Source organism: Perognathus longimembris, chromosome 2, assembly GCF_023159225.1.
Source record: "Perognathus longimembris pacificus isolate PPM17 chromosome 2, ASM2315922v1, whole genome shotgun sequence".
In the NCBI taxonomy this organism is placed as follows: Eukaryota; Metazoa; Chordata; class Mammalia; order Rodentia; family Heteromyidae; genus Perognathus; species Perognathus longimembris.
Genome location: NC_063162.1, coordinates 6,477,663 through 6,493,796, shown reverse-complemented (window position 1 = coordinate 6,493,796; position 16,134 = coordinate 6,477,663). Strand labels below are relative to the sequence as shown.

At 47.3% G+C, this 16,134-nt stretch overlaps 1 protein-coding gene across 1 annotated transcript in view; it reads right to left on the bottom strand.

Annotated features, from left to right (window-relative positions):
- Nucleotides 1-16,134, bottom strand: part of Cpxm2 (carboxypeptidase X, M14 family member 2) — a 91,583-nt gene that overhangs the window by 43,369 nt on the left and 32,080 nt on the right. Inside the window, exon 4 of the mRNA XM_048336170.1 lies at nucleotides 13,147-13,286. Coding sequence (XP_048192127.1) covers nucleotides 13,147-13,286 — 140 coding nt within the window. The remainder of the gene's footprint in view (nucleotides 1-13,146; nucleotides 13,287-16,134) is intronic.

The window sequence follows — 16,134 nt, the reverse complement described above, 5'->3', positions numbered from 1 at the left end:
TTTCCTGGTATTTCTCAAGACACTTGGCTCCTTCTACACCATGTTGGAAGCCATATTTCTGGAAGAGGCACATTCTGTTTATCACCCAGAATTATCCCAATGGGCAAGAACCAGCAGGACACGATGTCAGACACCACTGGACACTTCTGAACCTCTCCTAGCTCCAGCCCGAGACACAGTATGTTTTTCTGAGCGTTCCACCATCCACATGAGTCTATTCCCACAGCTCCAGGCGGGGTTTGTTTCCTCTGCATGTCGGCCAGGCCCCGGGGAAGATGCTTCTAGACATATGTGCCTGGGATGAGGCCCCATCTGGAGGCTGCATGCAGGGCGATGGTACTCAGCTAGGGGCTGGGCACTTCCTCACAAGGGACGGCTGGAAACATTGGTCCTGATGTGGAGAGACGAGGGAGGGTGCTCTGTGCATAGAGGGGACATCGAGTGGGGAGAGATCAACGATGCTACTAACACCCTACAGTGCACAGGGAAGGCACCCCTAGCAAAGAAAGTCCCCCTCCCACCCCAACAAACACCAGAGTGCCCATGCTGAGAAATCCCATTCTACACAGTTCAAGTAAGGAGATGGTCATCCGCCACTCCCGTTGCTCAAAACTATTTCAAGGAGAAGGGTGGATGCCATTGACAACGTATCAGCCAGGAAACGAATGCAGAGCCTTGTCAGGGGCTATGACATCTTGAATACCAGGATGGATATCAGATAATACGGGCTTCTTCACCACAGTCCTGATGGCGATTCACCCAAACGAACAAGAAGGACTCAGACAGGTATGTGACTGCCCCCCTCCCAAGAAAAGCCCAAGGTAAAAGTGGTTGTAGAAAATTTTTTTGGGGGGGGGCCAGTACCTGGGATGGAACCCAGTATATTGGCCAGGCAAGTGGCCTATCACACTACCACCGCCTTTGTTTTTATTTTGTTTTTAAAACCTGGTGTCACTAACTTTTGCCCAGACTGGCTTTAATCTTCCCAAAATCCTCCTGCCTCTGCCTCTTGAGTAGCTGGGTTACAGGTGTGCGGTCCTATGCCCTGCAGCAAGCTTTTCTCTGCAGACAGGGTGAGTTGCAGCCCAGGCTTTGTTCACACTGTTGCAGAAGACACATCTGTTGGCACATGACCACACACCTGTCTATACCAGGCAGAAGAAGTGAGTTGGGAACTGGGGAAAGCCAGGCCTGGGACTCGGTCTAGTGAGAAGGACAGAGGCTGCGCCATTCATTATATAATAACTGAGCTTCTACTGTGATATTGTTCAAAGGTGAAATAGAAGGCTTGTAGAGGGGGTGGGGATGACTTTGCTGTCTAAACAGACAGCATATGAGCTGAGTGTATAAGGTAAGTAAGAAAGAGTGAGGTGAGCATTCGTTAGCATTTCCTTTTAATCCAGAAGGAACACTATTAATACGAGGGATTTGATATACAAATAATAATACTTCTAAAAATACTGACTGGAGAAAATGGAACTGACAATAAAAGTGATGATGATAATGAGAATACTAAATAGAATTTCCTAGAACTGAAAAATAGGACTTCCTTTATTCTGGGCTCATATCAAGCACAAGCTACAATGAGAAACAATGTTGTGCCGATTTTGCACAGGAACAGAAAATACCCTGAAGAAGCTATAAATGGAGGGAGGAGTGCAATGGTCCGAGAATTATATCTCCATAGAGATGCTAGAAAATCTTTAGGGAAAATTGTTTCCAAAATGCCAATCAAGCAAGAGCAACAAAACACATCTTCCTAGCAAGGCGCTGTGACTCTCACCTATAATCACAGCGAGTCCAGGAGGCTAACATCTGAGAAGCATAATTCAAAGCCAGACTCAGCAGATAAATTTGAGAGATACTTATCTCTAATGAACCTGCCAAAGCCAAAATTAGAGGCCTGGCTCAAGTGATAGAGCACCAGCCTATCAGAAAATCCTGGGAATGAATTAAGGAGAAGACACAAGAAAACCATCGAAAAGAAGGGACTGATACCTTTTTATCATCAGTAAAGGCAAAAATGTTGCCCAGGAAAGGAAAGGAACATATAGTACATACCGGGTCACCTGAGCTGTAAATAATAGTGTGATAATGATCATGACACAAACGCTGAAAACCGATTGTGATGGAAAATGATTTAAACAGCAAGCACTCACCCCGCCCCCCAACCATATCTTAGAACTGTCCTGGCTGCCAACCCCCTGGGTCATCTCCCCTCCCCTCCCCTCCCCTCCTCCTTCTATACGTCCCGCCATAGCAGGAATGCAGGTCCTTACCGCCGCACCCAGCTCCTTCTACCGGGATGGGGTCTTGTGAATTTTTTTATTTATGTTTGCCTACTCTGTCCTGGAACTGAAGTCCTCCTAACCTCAGCCTTCTGGGATGACAGGCAAGTATTTGTACTAGACTAGCCTGTCACCTATAAACACTACTAGAAGCATCCTACACTGAAAGTAGCAAATATTATTTGCTCAAAGACTGGTGGACTACCTAAATGTATGCCTAACAAAATATGCACAGGACTTGTGTGCTAAACATGATAAGAATCTAATGAAAAGAACTCAGGAAGATTTCAATCAATGGGGGGAACATTCTGGGGTCCCAGATTGGAAGATTGAGCAGAGCAAGGTTGTGGGTGTTCTCAACATTTACACCGTTGATATCATTTCCATCAGAAACCCAGTAGGGTATTTTGTAGCTATAGACAAGATTAATCTAAAAATTCATATGGAAAAGCAAAGGATTTAGGAGAGCTAATAGTAATTTAGAAAAACAATAAAGTGGGAGTCATCAGTCTGCCTAACTTAAGACATCATATAGCTACAGAAAACAAGACACTATGGCCGTCATCTCTCCTCAGTTTACCACAGAAGCAAGGCTCCAGATTCTTGCAAGGGACCTCTGCCAGCCTCAGCCAACCGCGTTAGACATGCACAACTGTCCCCGGTACAACTGGACAATTCTGTTGGGTTCAAGAGGCTTATACCTGCAGTCAACTGCTAGAAACAATATTAAGGAGGAAAGAGAGAGAGAGAGAGAGAGAGAGAGAGAGAGAGAGAGAGAGAGAGAATGAGCCAAGTCATGCAAGTGAAGGTTGAGCACCCCAGTCTGGAAACCCAAACACTAAAAGTTCATGGCACCACAAATGGAACTTTCCACACCTGGCCTTCGGTGATGGGTGAAAGCTGAGACGCAGCACACTGAAAATACTACCATTGCCCAGAGGCTATACGTGCAAGCTGGACATGAAGCATCAATGTATCGAGTCGCATCCTCACGGTATCTCAGAACACACATGCAACTATTCCAGAAAGGTAAACAGAAGCACTTCCTCCCCTGCATGTTGGATATGGCGTTCTACCTGGTGTAAGCCCATGAAGCAACCCTCTCCCACCTTGAGCGTGAGGAGAGAAAGCAGGGCTGAGTCCCTCTTCACTTAGAAGACGGAAGTGTCTCAAAGCCCGCCTCGGTTTTAGGCCAAGTCTCCGTTGGGATCACGAGGAGGCTGGCAGCTCCCCTTCCCGCCCATGGCCTCCCTGACACGGCTGCTTCCCAGCAGTCTGGTGGCTCCAGTCCCACCCAAGCCCACTTAGAGCTGGACAGCACTGTTGGGATCACGAGTCTTAGGCAGAGTCCTATTTTGTGTGCACTAAGCAGAGGAACATGCACAGTGCTAGAACAGGAGCTGCATCTCTCTCTCCCCCACCTTCTTTCCCTCCCCTCCCCTGCTTCTTTCTCCTCTCTCCCCCCTTTCTTTCTCCCCCTCTTCTTTTTCTACCCCTTTCTCTTCTCCCTCCTCTAGGTAGCTTTCCCTCCTCCCCATGCTGGCTGCTCCCTTCTTTTGCTCTCCCTCTCCCTTTCCCTCTTTCTGCTGGAGGGATCATCAACCAGCTGAAAGGCTCTGCCCCATCCTCAGCCCAGCCAAACCCCGGATGGACTCTGTGTCAAACCTCAGCCCACTGATTGATTGGGTTCTCACTTTGGACTGGTTACCATGGCTTTGGAAGAAGGCAGAAGGGAGTGCTACAAAGTCAGAAATATTATCTATTTTCCATTACCTCCAGGAAAAGTGTCTGCCAGGGAAACCGGAGGAAATGCCACTTTAGGAGCCAATGTGACATAAATTTGGGACAAAGGGAAACATTGAGCCCACTGGAGAGAACTGAAAGGAAGGTATTTACAGCTCCCAAATCTGGAGTGGACACTTGAGGGATGAGGGGAAAGGAATGGAAGAGATGGCTCCCGTAAGAAAGGGCGGGCGAGGGGCAAAGCTGGCACTGCTTTGGTTCTGGTCTGACAAGATCTGTCTGCAGCATGTCTTGCAGCAGAGGACAGAGGGCAAGGGGCAGGGGACAGAGGGCAGAGGTCAGGCTGCACTGCTCCCTGGAGGAGTACAGACCCTGTATATGAGTACTGTCAGTTTTCTGTTACTGCTACACATTTACTAGTGAAACAACACAGTTTCATTCTGCCACTGTTGTGGAGGGCAGAACTCCTAAATTCCAGGTGTGGGCAGAGCCTGGTTCCTTCTGAAGGAAGGCGGGGAGCTGCGTCCTTGTCACGGTCCCTTCCCCCACCTTCCAGGTCAGAAGTCCTCCTCTGGCTGCCATCAATCACTCTAGCTTTGCCTTTCAACCCCCTTCCACATGTAAGGTGATCACACTGAGCCCACTCAAAACCCAGGGTCACCTTTCTGCCAGGGCCTGCTGCCTAGCACACCCGTCACCCTCCTTCCTTTTTGCTGGGCAAATCTGCCTGATCACTGGTGCCCAGAATTAGGGCCTGGGTGCCTGGCAGCGGCGGTGCAGAGCACACGGCCCTTCCTCTGTAAAGGGCTATCTTATACCTGCATCAGGATAAAGACAAATACATTGCTATTACATATTAAAATGCTTTCCATCTCCAAGTGCCCAGCTTTCTCTTTCTCCGGATTTTTTTTTTTTCAACGAGTATTCTCAGGAGCTCCTAAATGTCTCCAGGCCCGGACCCTGGGCCTCCGGTGGAAGATGCCCGGCCCGGCCGCAGAAGCATCCAGCAAAGTACACACAAGCCCGTTCCAGGTGCCAGCATGCCCGGAGAGCCTCCCTGCAGAGAAGCGACGCCCGGGCACGGTGGAGGAGGGGGCAGTGGACAGGGATTTCACCCTGAGACACGTGGCTTGTTTGGAATTCCAACCCCTCAGTTTTCTCATCCATACAGTGGGGATAAGAAAGGTCTCTGAGCACCTCGTGAGGTGACCCTGAGCATCCCTGTCCCATGACCTACAGAAATCCCCTGCCCACCAATGTATGCCAACGAAACGCAGGTGCAGCAGGACTCAGACCCCACCACTCTGCTGCCACGTGGCTCAGGAGCAGACTTTGCAAGGTGCTCTTTGGAGGCATGAGACACTGAAGGCCCCGGCTCTGAATGCATGGGGAAGGGACTTCATGGGGAGCCAGGTAAGGAGAGGCTACTGTGCAAAGGGCCACACACCCACTCTAGGATGGTCACCGCTACCTCCTCCTCCTAAGGACTCTGAGACACAGCAATCCAGAGCCAGGAGAAAGCAGAGAACACAGTCTGAGCACACACTTCAGAGAAGCAGGGGTGGGTAAGCTGGCTTGTACGTTCCTGCACAGGAAGGAGGAAGCCCCAGGAAAATGGCAGCCATAGCTGGGCACTCACTGTGCGCCAACAACCACCTCAGCTACTTGCTATGAATGAACCCTTTCGGGGCTCACCACAGCCTACGTAGTGAACGCTACCACCAGCCCATTTTACAGACAGCGAAGCAGAGGAACAGACGGGGTCTGGAACCCTGTGGTATTCCAGACTCTACGCTGCAGCTGTAGGCATGGGTCCAGAGTGCTGTGGCTGGCCCCTTTCCATTGCTGTGACCAACCCCCTGAGCAAAGGACCCTAAAGGAAGGACGACTTCTTTTGGCATCTGGTTTCAGAGGTTTCAGTGCACGGTCACCTGGCTCTGCAGGTGGGCCTGTCATGAGGCAGAGCTACATGGTGGAGAGGGCACAATGGAGTAAAGCTGCTCATCTCACGGGAGCCAAGAACAGAAAGAGAGGAAGAGAGAGGATGTAGCTCCTAAGGACACAGTTTGGAAGGCCCATCCCCACCATCCAGGGCCCACCTGCTCCGTTCCCGTCACTCCCAATAGCGCATCCAACGATGGCTATCCACCAAGGGATCAGTCCGCTGAGGGGAAAACCAAATGAGCCCCATAGCTGAAATCTAATACAAGACAAAGAAACTATAGCGTGCCTGCCCTTGGACCTAGCCATGTTTTTATTATAATCTGCCTGCTTCATGGCAGGCTCCTGATAGTTCTCTACCAGGTAAGACAGGAGTCTAATTCTCTCTCTCCACACACACCCCTGCCCCCTCTCGGGTGTCAAACACTTCATTAAGCAAAGACACACCGCATGACACATTCTGAGAGCTCACACACACCCCTCCCAGGGAGCCGGCGGAATGAATGAGTGAATAGTGGTTGAAGCACTTGTTCTGGTTGAACTCTGCCTCCAGGGGTTACAAGGCTCTCTTCCGGAGCTCCTGATGCTGGCCCTGGGCCCCTTTCCCGCACACCTGGGCAGGTTGCTGTCGTGTGGGGCCTGGCCCACCCAGTAGGAGACCATAGCCGCAGAGACCAGGATGGTTCTCAGAGGAACTCCAAACCAGGTGGCTGAAGAGAGAAGGAGAAGCCAGCGGAAGATTTCACTCTGCAAATGGGGCCTCAGCCAACGAGGGTGTCTAGAGGTTCCATTCTTCCATTCTTCCTCCCCTGCCTTAAACTAACACCCTCCCCTGACTCCCTATTTATCTCCATCTCTTCTCACCTTCGTTTTTCCTCTTCTGTAGCCTCCCTTGCTCTTGTCTCCTGAGCCCTGGGCCAGCCTAAGACGCTGAGAGGGAGGAAAGTACTGAGTTCCAGCCCTGGGGCCCTGGCCTCACCTCCGCTGCCCTAAGGAGTCTCAAACTGACAGCCAAGCTCTATCACTTCTCAAGCCTCATCTCCTCCAGGGGCTTTGAACTTGACCTCTGACTTAAACTCCTACCACACCAGTGCTGGACCTCAACCCTTCAACTTCCTTTCCTAAGACCAGGTCCGTGTTTAGCAGCACTCAGTGTCCTCCTCCACTGACTTCTTGGGCACACCTGCCATCAGCTCTATTGCCCCTGGGTGGCCAAACCATCAAGGGTGCCATGGATGTTGAGGAGAACAATTCCACTGAGCCCTCACTGCAACTGGACGAGCAAATTCCCTGTGCTTTTTCCTCAGCGTAGACCTCAGGCTAAGTGTCTCGTCCCTAATCCTGCCACACTGGCTTTCTGCGGGGAACCTCGCCTCCTCTTCTGCAAGATCACAAAACCCTCCGGAGGAAGGCTGAGGTCCACTCAACCCCTCTCCCTCTCCTGGATTGTCTAGGGGACCAAGAAACCCTACTCATTCCCAGGAGGGGGGAGCCCTCCACCCGGGGTGACCTCTCTGCACCATGGGCCCCAGGAATCTGCTCCACTTCAATGCCAGTGTCACACACACACTCCAGATCCTCTCTTGAGACTCCCAGTCTTAATGTCTTCCCCCTGCCTTGAGCACCTCCCCTTCACAAAGAAGTCCATGCCTACAATCCCAGCTAAGATGCTCCACTTGAAGGACATGCAAACTTCCCTGGAGCTCTGCCAGTCTTGCCATCCTTGAATTCTTAGGCACAAAGCCTGGCTCCTGGCAGGAGCTCCATTTATCTCCTTAACTAGACTAACCTTTTGCAAACTCAGCCAACCAGTCAATCTTCCTTATTCCAACCTCGCAAATCCTTCACTCAAACTGCTGCCTCCCTTACAAAACAGATGGCTTCATCTACCAAACAGCCAAACTGGGAAGCATTTAGCTTTGAAAAATCATCTGCCTTTCTTCCAAGTCCTTACAAGCACTGACTCACCTCAAGGAGAACAATGAACTTTCCAGTCTTCGGGTTGGTTTTAATTGCAACTCCTATAGCGAATGTGTTTTCTGGTATTCAAAAAATGAAAGGTCCGTTTTCATGGGCCAACTAACATTTCACTAAATTGCAATGCAGCAGGGAATGATGACATATTGGTAAAACATAAATTGTTCAGTGTAATTAAAACAATTATATTTTATTACTTTCAAATAGCCTGAAGTATTTGAAAAAAAAAAAACTATGAAAACTGGAATTGTAGACTTTGTCATCAACTTGTCTGTGAACTAGCGGCGGGACCACGGTGGCCTTAGCATACCACTGACTCATCATCCCCTTTTCTATCACAGATCTGGACCAGCTCCTGCCACTTTAAGTCAGGGTGGACGTGCTGTTAAGAGACTAGATTCTCCCAGGAGATGGGGAGTTCATAGCTGGTCTGTGTTCCTAGTGCCTAGTATAGGGGCACTCAATAAATATGATGATAATTGCTTACAGAAAGTGTCAGGAACATACAGTATTACGGATTTCCATTTAAAATATCAACCATAGGGCTGGGAATGTGGCTTAGCAGTAGAGTGCTTGCCTAGCATGCACGAAGCCCAGGGTTCGATTCCCCAGCACCACATATATAGAAAAGGCCAGAAGTGGCGCTGTAGCTCAAGTTGGCAGAGTGCTAGCCTTGAGCAAAAAGAAGCCAGGGACAGTGCTCAGGCCCTGAGTCCAAGCCCCAGGACTGGCCAAAAAAATGTATATATACATCAACTATATTGAAAATGAACTGTACAACTTGTGGGGATGGAAGGAAAAAAACTGGGAGAGAGCAAAGAAAGAGGCGATGTTGTCCACAAAGAACTGTACTCATTACCTGACTTATGGAATGGTAACCTCTCTGCTCTGTACATCACCTTTATAACAACATTTTTAAATAAAAACAATTAATAATTTAATAGCAACTATATCCAGGCATGGTGGCATACTCTTGAAATCCCAGTTATACAGGAGGCAGATGTGTGAGGATTTCTGTTTGAGGCTAACCCTGAACAAAAGCACAAGACCCTAACTAAAGCACCTGGGAGTATGGCTCATGTCGTAGAGCCTAGGAAACACACGGCCCTGAATTCAACCTTAATGCTGCCAACACAAGATGTGTGTAGGTGGGTATGTACCAACTATGTAAGTTCTATAAGTGAAATTATTGTCAATATTCCTATGTACCCTTTTTCACTCCATCTATTTGCCAAGGATTTCTGTATATCAACAATCAACAAGAATCACTGGCAACTCATTTTCTCTCCAGGCCTAAAACCTACCTATCAAATTCAGTACTCTCTGAGAAGGGATTTCTGTTCTCAATTAGAACGATGACTCAGGACTCTGGCTCTGACACTGTAGGTTTGACTTGAATCCCATATCTGCCTGGGGCCTGCAGAATTCAAGAAGTAGGAACTCGTATTTGGGAGAGCCTGACCTCCAGAGTGTTCTATGGAGAGAGGGAAGGGCAGGCAGGCAATCCTTCCTCCACCCAGAGACCCACCCGTAACACTCTTACTTTTCCAAAAGTTCCCCCCAAAAGATTCTATCTTGGAGAAGGGTCCATAGCTAAAAGTAAAACTAAAAGTGATGGAGGGAGAAACTCCCACCTTATTAGCACTTCCTATGTGCTGTGTAATTTTAAAACATAACAATACAAGTACAGCTAACCCTTAGTATTCAGAGAATAAGTATCTCATTTCAGAGGTCAAAAGGCTAGGGTCCAGAGATGGGAACTCTCTTAACCAGCACAGCCAAGAGTCACGGCATGAGTCCAGAGCCCTAACTAAGCTCTATGAGCTGTCCAGCTCTGGAGATCTCTCTCATGCCTCAACCTCTCTTTCCAAATTCTCTCCCTCCTCCCCCTTACATCTGAAGCTTGCTCCCAGACATAGACCCCCTGATCGACATTCAGTGTGAATGAATCTTTGCCAATTTGCTTAGGAGTGTTATTCGTTCACTCATTAAAAAATCACCTATTGAGCCTTTAAGAAACACTTTCCCAAAAATATAGACCATCAAGTGTCTCTATCCCCGAGGACTTTATCAGCTACTGGAGAGAAATACAGAAAGCCTTTCAAGGAGACACTAAAATGCTCATGAGAACGGGGTGGGGACGGAGATCAGAACGGAAGAAAAAGGGATAGCCTTCTCTACTACTCGCATTTAATGGCATCTACTTTTGACATGTTTCCCCCTCCCACTGGAATAGATTTTCTTGCCTCAAGCATGATCCGTGCTCTCTGAGAGAAGAAGCGCTCCTGATATCAAAATATACCGTTGTTCCACTTCCTGTCCCTATTCTGTGGAGACGGCTATGAGAGGAGACACGGAAACATCAGATTTCTTCTTTCCATTATCCCTGAGAGTAATTTGACTTGAAATACATTTAGACATTTTTTCAATCTGACTCTTAAAAGTAATTCTATCCCTCACCTCCTCCTTTGATGCTCTTGCCCTCTCCCAGCCAAGGAAAGATAGTGTTCTAACGTGATTTCTGGCTTACCCCACACCCTCTTGTGTGTTTGGCTGGAGTGGAATTGGAGCATTAGACCTACTTTGCTCTTATTTTCTAATCCAATAATAACCCGACTACTGGATATCTCATGACAGTGGCCAGGCAGATTAGTATGCAAGCAAAAAGGTCAAAATCCTTGCTCCCATTCCTTATAATCTCAAGCCAGTCTTTCTTTCCAAGTCTCTATTTTCACTGAACAACCCAACTGCTATGGCTGTTGTCATTCTTTTTTTTTTTTTTTTTAGCATCTAAACAGTAGAAACAACTATCATGGGAATGAAACCACTGAGGGGAACACAGTGCATCTATCAAGGGGCAAAACTCAGCCTAACTGTGCCAGGTGCCGGTGGCCCACCCTGCAATCCTAGCTACTCAAGAGGCTAAGGTCTGAGGATCCCAGTTCAAAGCCAACCCGGGCAGGAAAGTCCATGAGATTCTTAGCTTCAATCAACCAGCAAAAGGCTGCAAGTAGAGCCATAACTCAAGTGGGAAAAAAAAGCTAAAGAAGAGTTGGAGGCCCTGAGTTGAAGCCCCAGGACTAGTGCACGCACGCACGCATGCGTGCATGTGCACGCGTGTGCGCACACACACATGCACACACACGCACACACACACACGAGAACACCACCAGCTAGTCTAAGTGCCCCAAAAAGCAAAGCAAATAAAACATCATCTACAAAATAGCACAAATACATAACTAAAAGTTGTCAAAGTGAACAAATTATCCCAGCTCTGAAATGTTTATCTCAAGCAAATAACTCAAAGGAACATGAAAGTATGGAAATGTTTCTTGCAATATGATATATGATAGCTGAAAATTGGGACAGAGGTTGAGGCGTGGCTGAGTAAATTACAAATCATTAAAAACCATCATTATGAAGCCTGAGTCACAGCATGAAAGATGTTACTGATATATTAAGTTAAAAATAGCGTGATGGGATACGCAATATGATCGCAATGTGTTAAAAAAAAAAATCTATTTGCATCCAAACAGTGGAATCCTGGGTAATGTTTTAAAATGCTTCTGGATGCTACGGTATTATCTTTACAATTAAAAAAAAGAAAGAAATGCAGAGGAGACCAGGTGATGAGTCACTGCTGATCATTGTCACAATGTAAGAAGGTCCCCGTGCAAGAACAATGACAGGTGATGAATTGTCAGGACAGATGCGAGGCAAGGCTCTTTAATCCCCATTCACTTAGAAATATTGACCTTTGTCAAGTTACAGCGCTACTTCCTGATATTACCATGGGGCCCGCATCTCCTTGGCTTCTCAGGAGCACAGACGAGGAGGAAGTTCGTGGTCGTAATGTGCTAAGGTCTTGCTGGGAAGCCCCCCACCCCCCGCCAAGCCTCTTTAATGGCACTGTCCACAGGCTGCTGTTTGGTGACCACCTCAAGGCTAGAACCCCACCTCCATCCACCTCATCTCCACTACTGTCGCGGGGCTGAGATAGAGAAGGTCTATCTCTCACATTTTGTTTTGCTTGTTGTCATAAAAGACATATAGCACAAAATCCATCATTTTAACCAATTCTAGGTGTGCATCCAGCTCTAGAACATTATGTAAATGATTTATAACCATCACCGTGGACCATCGCAGAACATTTCACATCCCAAAGACGAATCTGTCATTATAAATGCTGGCTCCCCATCCCTGCTCCTCCAGCCACTGGCCACCGCCTTACTTTCTTTTCTGTTCTGTTCTTTTTTTTTTTCTTTCCTTCTTTCCTTGTTTTCTTCCTTTCTTTGAGGTACTTGGTTTTGAACACAGGGCCTTGCACTCTTGCTTTGCTTTCTTGCTCAAGGCTGGTCCTCTACCACTTGAGCCATACCTCCAGTCCAGCACTTTTCTGGTTAGCTGGAGATAAAAATCTCTTGAACTTTATCATCCAGGTCTCAGTCTCCTGAGTAGCTAGGGTTACAGGTATGAGCTACCAGTGCCCAGCCTGCCACTCTACTTTCTGTCTATGCGTCTAACTACTATGGGTGCCCGTACACCTTCTCTTGCATTTAGCAACATGCCCTTAAGGCTCATCCACATGCGACATTCATCAGAATTTCCCACCTCTTTAAGTCAAAATTCCACCGTAGACATAAAACTATGAGATGGGGGATTGGAGAGGTTGCAGCCACCTCTCTTGGGATCAGGTCATGCATGGTTCTGACCTGCCCTGATCTCAGGCCTGAAACATGGCCTTCCATCACATTCCCAGAGGCCTCCCACTGTGTGACTGCTCCCCCTGCCCTCCAGGACTACCTCTCTAGGGCTCCTTCATCTAGGAACCCACCCAAACTTCTAGTTCTTCCCCGAGTCTGAAAGTTCATACCCTCTCCTCGAAGACTATACACTCACATCCTGCCCCTTCGCTTCCCACCTTAGGCTGAGTTCAGTCCATCTGTTAGGATACCTTTCTCTCACTACCATCCAAGATGGCAGCCACCTGCCTGGAGAACTTCATTCTTAACTTCACCTTTGCCTACTCCATCCTGCCTTCCTGCACAGAGGAGGAGCACAGGCTGTCTCCATTCCAGTTTCCTTCCCTCCCATCACCACTAACCAGATCTTTTAGGAAGCTTCCCTGTGTCTGTCCAAAACTTGAATAGTAGCCAGAAGACATGGAACCCAGCAAGCACGGTCCAGACCCACTTACAGCCAGAGCGAGTTCCTTCCTTGGGTGATGACTCCCGTAAACCTGGTCAGGCGCCGAGCGTCCACTTCAATCCACTGCTGGAGGTCATTCCGGCCAGCACACCACGCCCCATCATAAAAGTCGTTCTCATTAATGCCTGCCTGGAAAGAAGAGAAAGGTGTTCCTCAGAAAGATCCTGAACTGGAGACCGTTAAGACAAATCTCTCTCTGTGATTAAGAAGAGGGAAGAAGGGAAGGAGAACAAAATGGGGAAGGGGATAAAAATCCTTTTTCTAAATCACATAGAGCAATGACTTAGTATTGACAAGTTGGAAAAAAAGAACTCCCTGTGACAGGTCCTGTTCTTGCTCCATGTGAGGGATGAAATTTAATGAGCTCTCCTATTACTCATTCACCCAGCACACGAGAGCCATCTCCCACGTCCCTGCCCACGCAAGCCAGGTGCTGGGAATCAAAGGTGAGCGCTTCCCTTCTGGGACCTCACTTACCCAGGCAACAAGCAAGACACCAAGACAGGGGATGCTGAGCTGAGCAGAACCGGTGCTATTCTAGAAATCAGAGCTAGCAGCTGGGGGAGCACTTAAGAATGGATAAAAACAACCCAGCGAGATGACAGGGAAGCCCCCCCCAAAACACTGTGGCATCTGAGCTGGGCCCTGAAGTATGTTTGTTTACGAAGTGAACATGTGTCCATTCATCTGTAATTCATTCGATGTGTCCATGGTCAGTGACCATTACTACCCCCAAAGTCTTCAGATCTGACTTTGTAGCATAGGGGAAATGTCCACTCAGAAATGATCTCTATATTATTACCATTTGAAGAAATCATTTCTTGACCTAAAAAAAAATATCAAGCTAAATGATAAAAGGACATCTGAGCTGTGTGCAACATTGTACATTACTCAAACCTTTCTGCAGGAATCCTAGCTTTTCCTGGCTAATCCACAAAGATCTAAGCCCACAGCCCTTCCCCTGCCTGCTGTCTCTGAACATTTTCAGCTCAATTTTTAAATGAACATACACGGCTGTATAGTTTATTGTCACTGGGCTTGACTAGGCTTTCTTCTTTTTACCTTTTTTAAAAATGATCTCTTTAAGTAATTATAGCAAAGAGTTGCCATTTAACAAAGCAGTTTATCAATACAATGCACCTTGATCGACGTCACCCCTCTCGACACTCCCCTACCCCCCCTTCCCTCACTCCTCTTAATGGTGTAGGATATACATTGGATTCTTGACTGTATTCTCCCCTCTTCTCTTCTTCAATTTATCTACCGCTTCCCCCTTGGCCCCAGCCTACCCCTTTCAAGTATACACTTCCTGGTGATAATTTTGTTGAACTTTGACTTTGCCTTTCTTAGGAATTACACTACTTGAGTTCTCTTTTGAATCTACCATATTTCAGTTAATACACTTGTGTGCACTTGCATGCCACCTGATATATTCACTTACGAGATTATAAAAGCTAAATATAGCTTCCACGTATGAAGGGAAACATGTATCCTTTGTCTCACTGGACCTGACTTACTTCACTTAACATAATGTTTTCCAAGTCTTTCCATTTCTTTGCAAATGTATGATATATCATTCTTCCTGCTGGATGAATAAAATTCTGTTGTGCATATATATGCATACATATATATATACATACGTACATATATGTATACACACACACACACACACACACACACACACACATATATTCTTGATCCATCCTCCACCAAGGGGCATCCAGGCTGATTCCATACTTTGGCTATAATAGATGCTGGTAAGGATGCAGCCAAAGTAGAACCCTAATACACCATTGGTAAGTATGTGAACTTGTTCAACCACTCTGGAAAAGAGTGCGGAGGTTCCTCAAAAATAAAATAAAACAGAGAACTACCCTATGATCCATTTACCCAAAAGATTACAAACCAGGATACAGTAAAGCCATCTGTTCAAACCTTTTAGACAACCTGGCTTTTCATGGGCAGAAAAAAATGTGAAATTCAGGGAAGGGCTATAGTAGACGAACAACTTGGCCAAGGGATCCATGAGCAGAACTCCATCCATCACCACATAAGCTAACACAGCCTTGAACAACAACCAAACCAGAGCCTGTGCCCGCCCAGGCCAGGCCTGAAACCATCCTCAATGAACTCGGAAGCACCTGCTGGCATGTTAACACAACAAGGTTTAACAGAAGCACTGCCATCTCACAGGCGATGAGTCAGCATTCCCCAGAAACCAAGCCCTCAGTTGTGCAAGTACCAGGATGAACATGGCCCCAGAGATATCTCTGACAAGGACCTGGGGACGCTGTGGTTTCTGCCTTCTAGGGTCATTGGAGAAAAGTAAGTATGAATTATGGGGTGCCTTGGTGTGTTTTGTTCCAGGCTAATTCTTAAGGAGCAATGGCGCCTCTTGGCACAGTGTAACAGCTCAGTTCCCAACCCTGCCAGACAGCAGCTGGAGGGCTATAATTATACCACCACTTCCGCTCTGCACTGGAAGGCAATTATCCTCCTAATGACAGAGATTTGTAACACATTAATGACCTATAATATCACAACTCATCTCCTTTCAAGAAACTATACCGTGCATGTATTTTTTTTTTTATTGTGGTTCCTCTGTTCTTGGAAACAGTCTGGGAAAGTGCTGTTTAGAATAGTTCCATTTACTTGGCAAGAAGGAACCTGCCCTGGCCTCCTGGGCCTCCATTATGCATGGACCACTAAAGGTGGAAAACACACACAGACCCATTTGTTCTCCAGCTTAGAACATAGGCAGACAGACCAACATCTACACTTGGCATTATGGCAAAATCAGCCACAGCACGATGCACCAGGAAAGACATACCAGCTGGCCATGGGTCTCAGCTCCGCTGCTTGCAGGTGGTATAAACTCAGGTGATTTGCATAAATGCCATCTATAGACCTCACTTTCCCTATCTGTCATTTCTCCTTCAGAATGTCGATGATGCTTTACAATAGTGCCTGGCTCCAG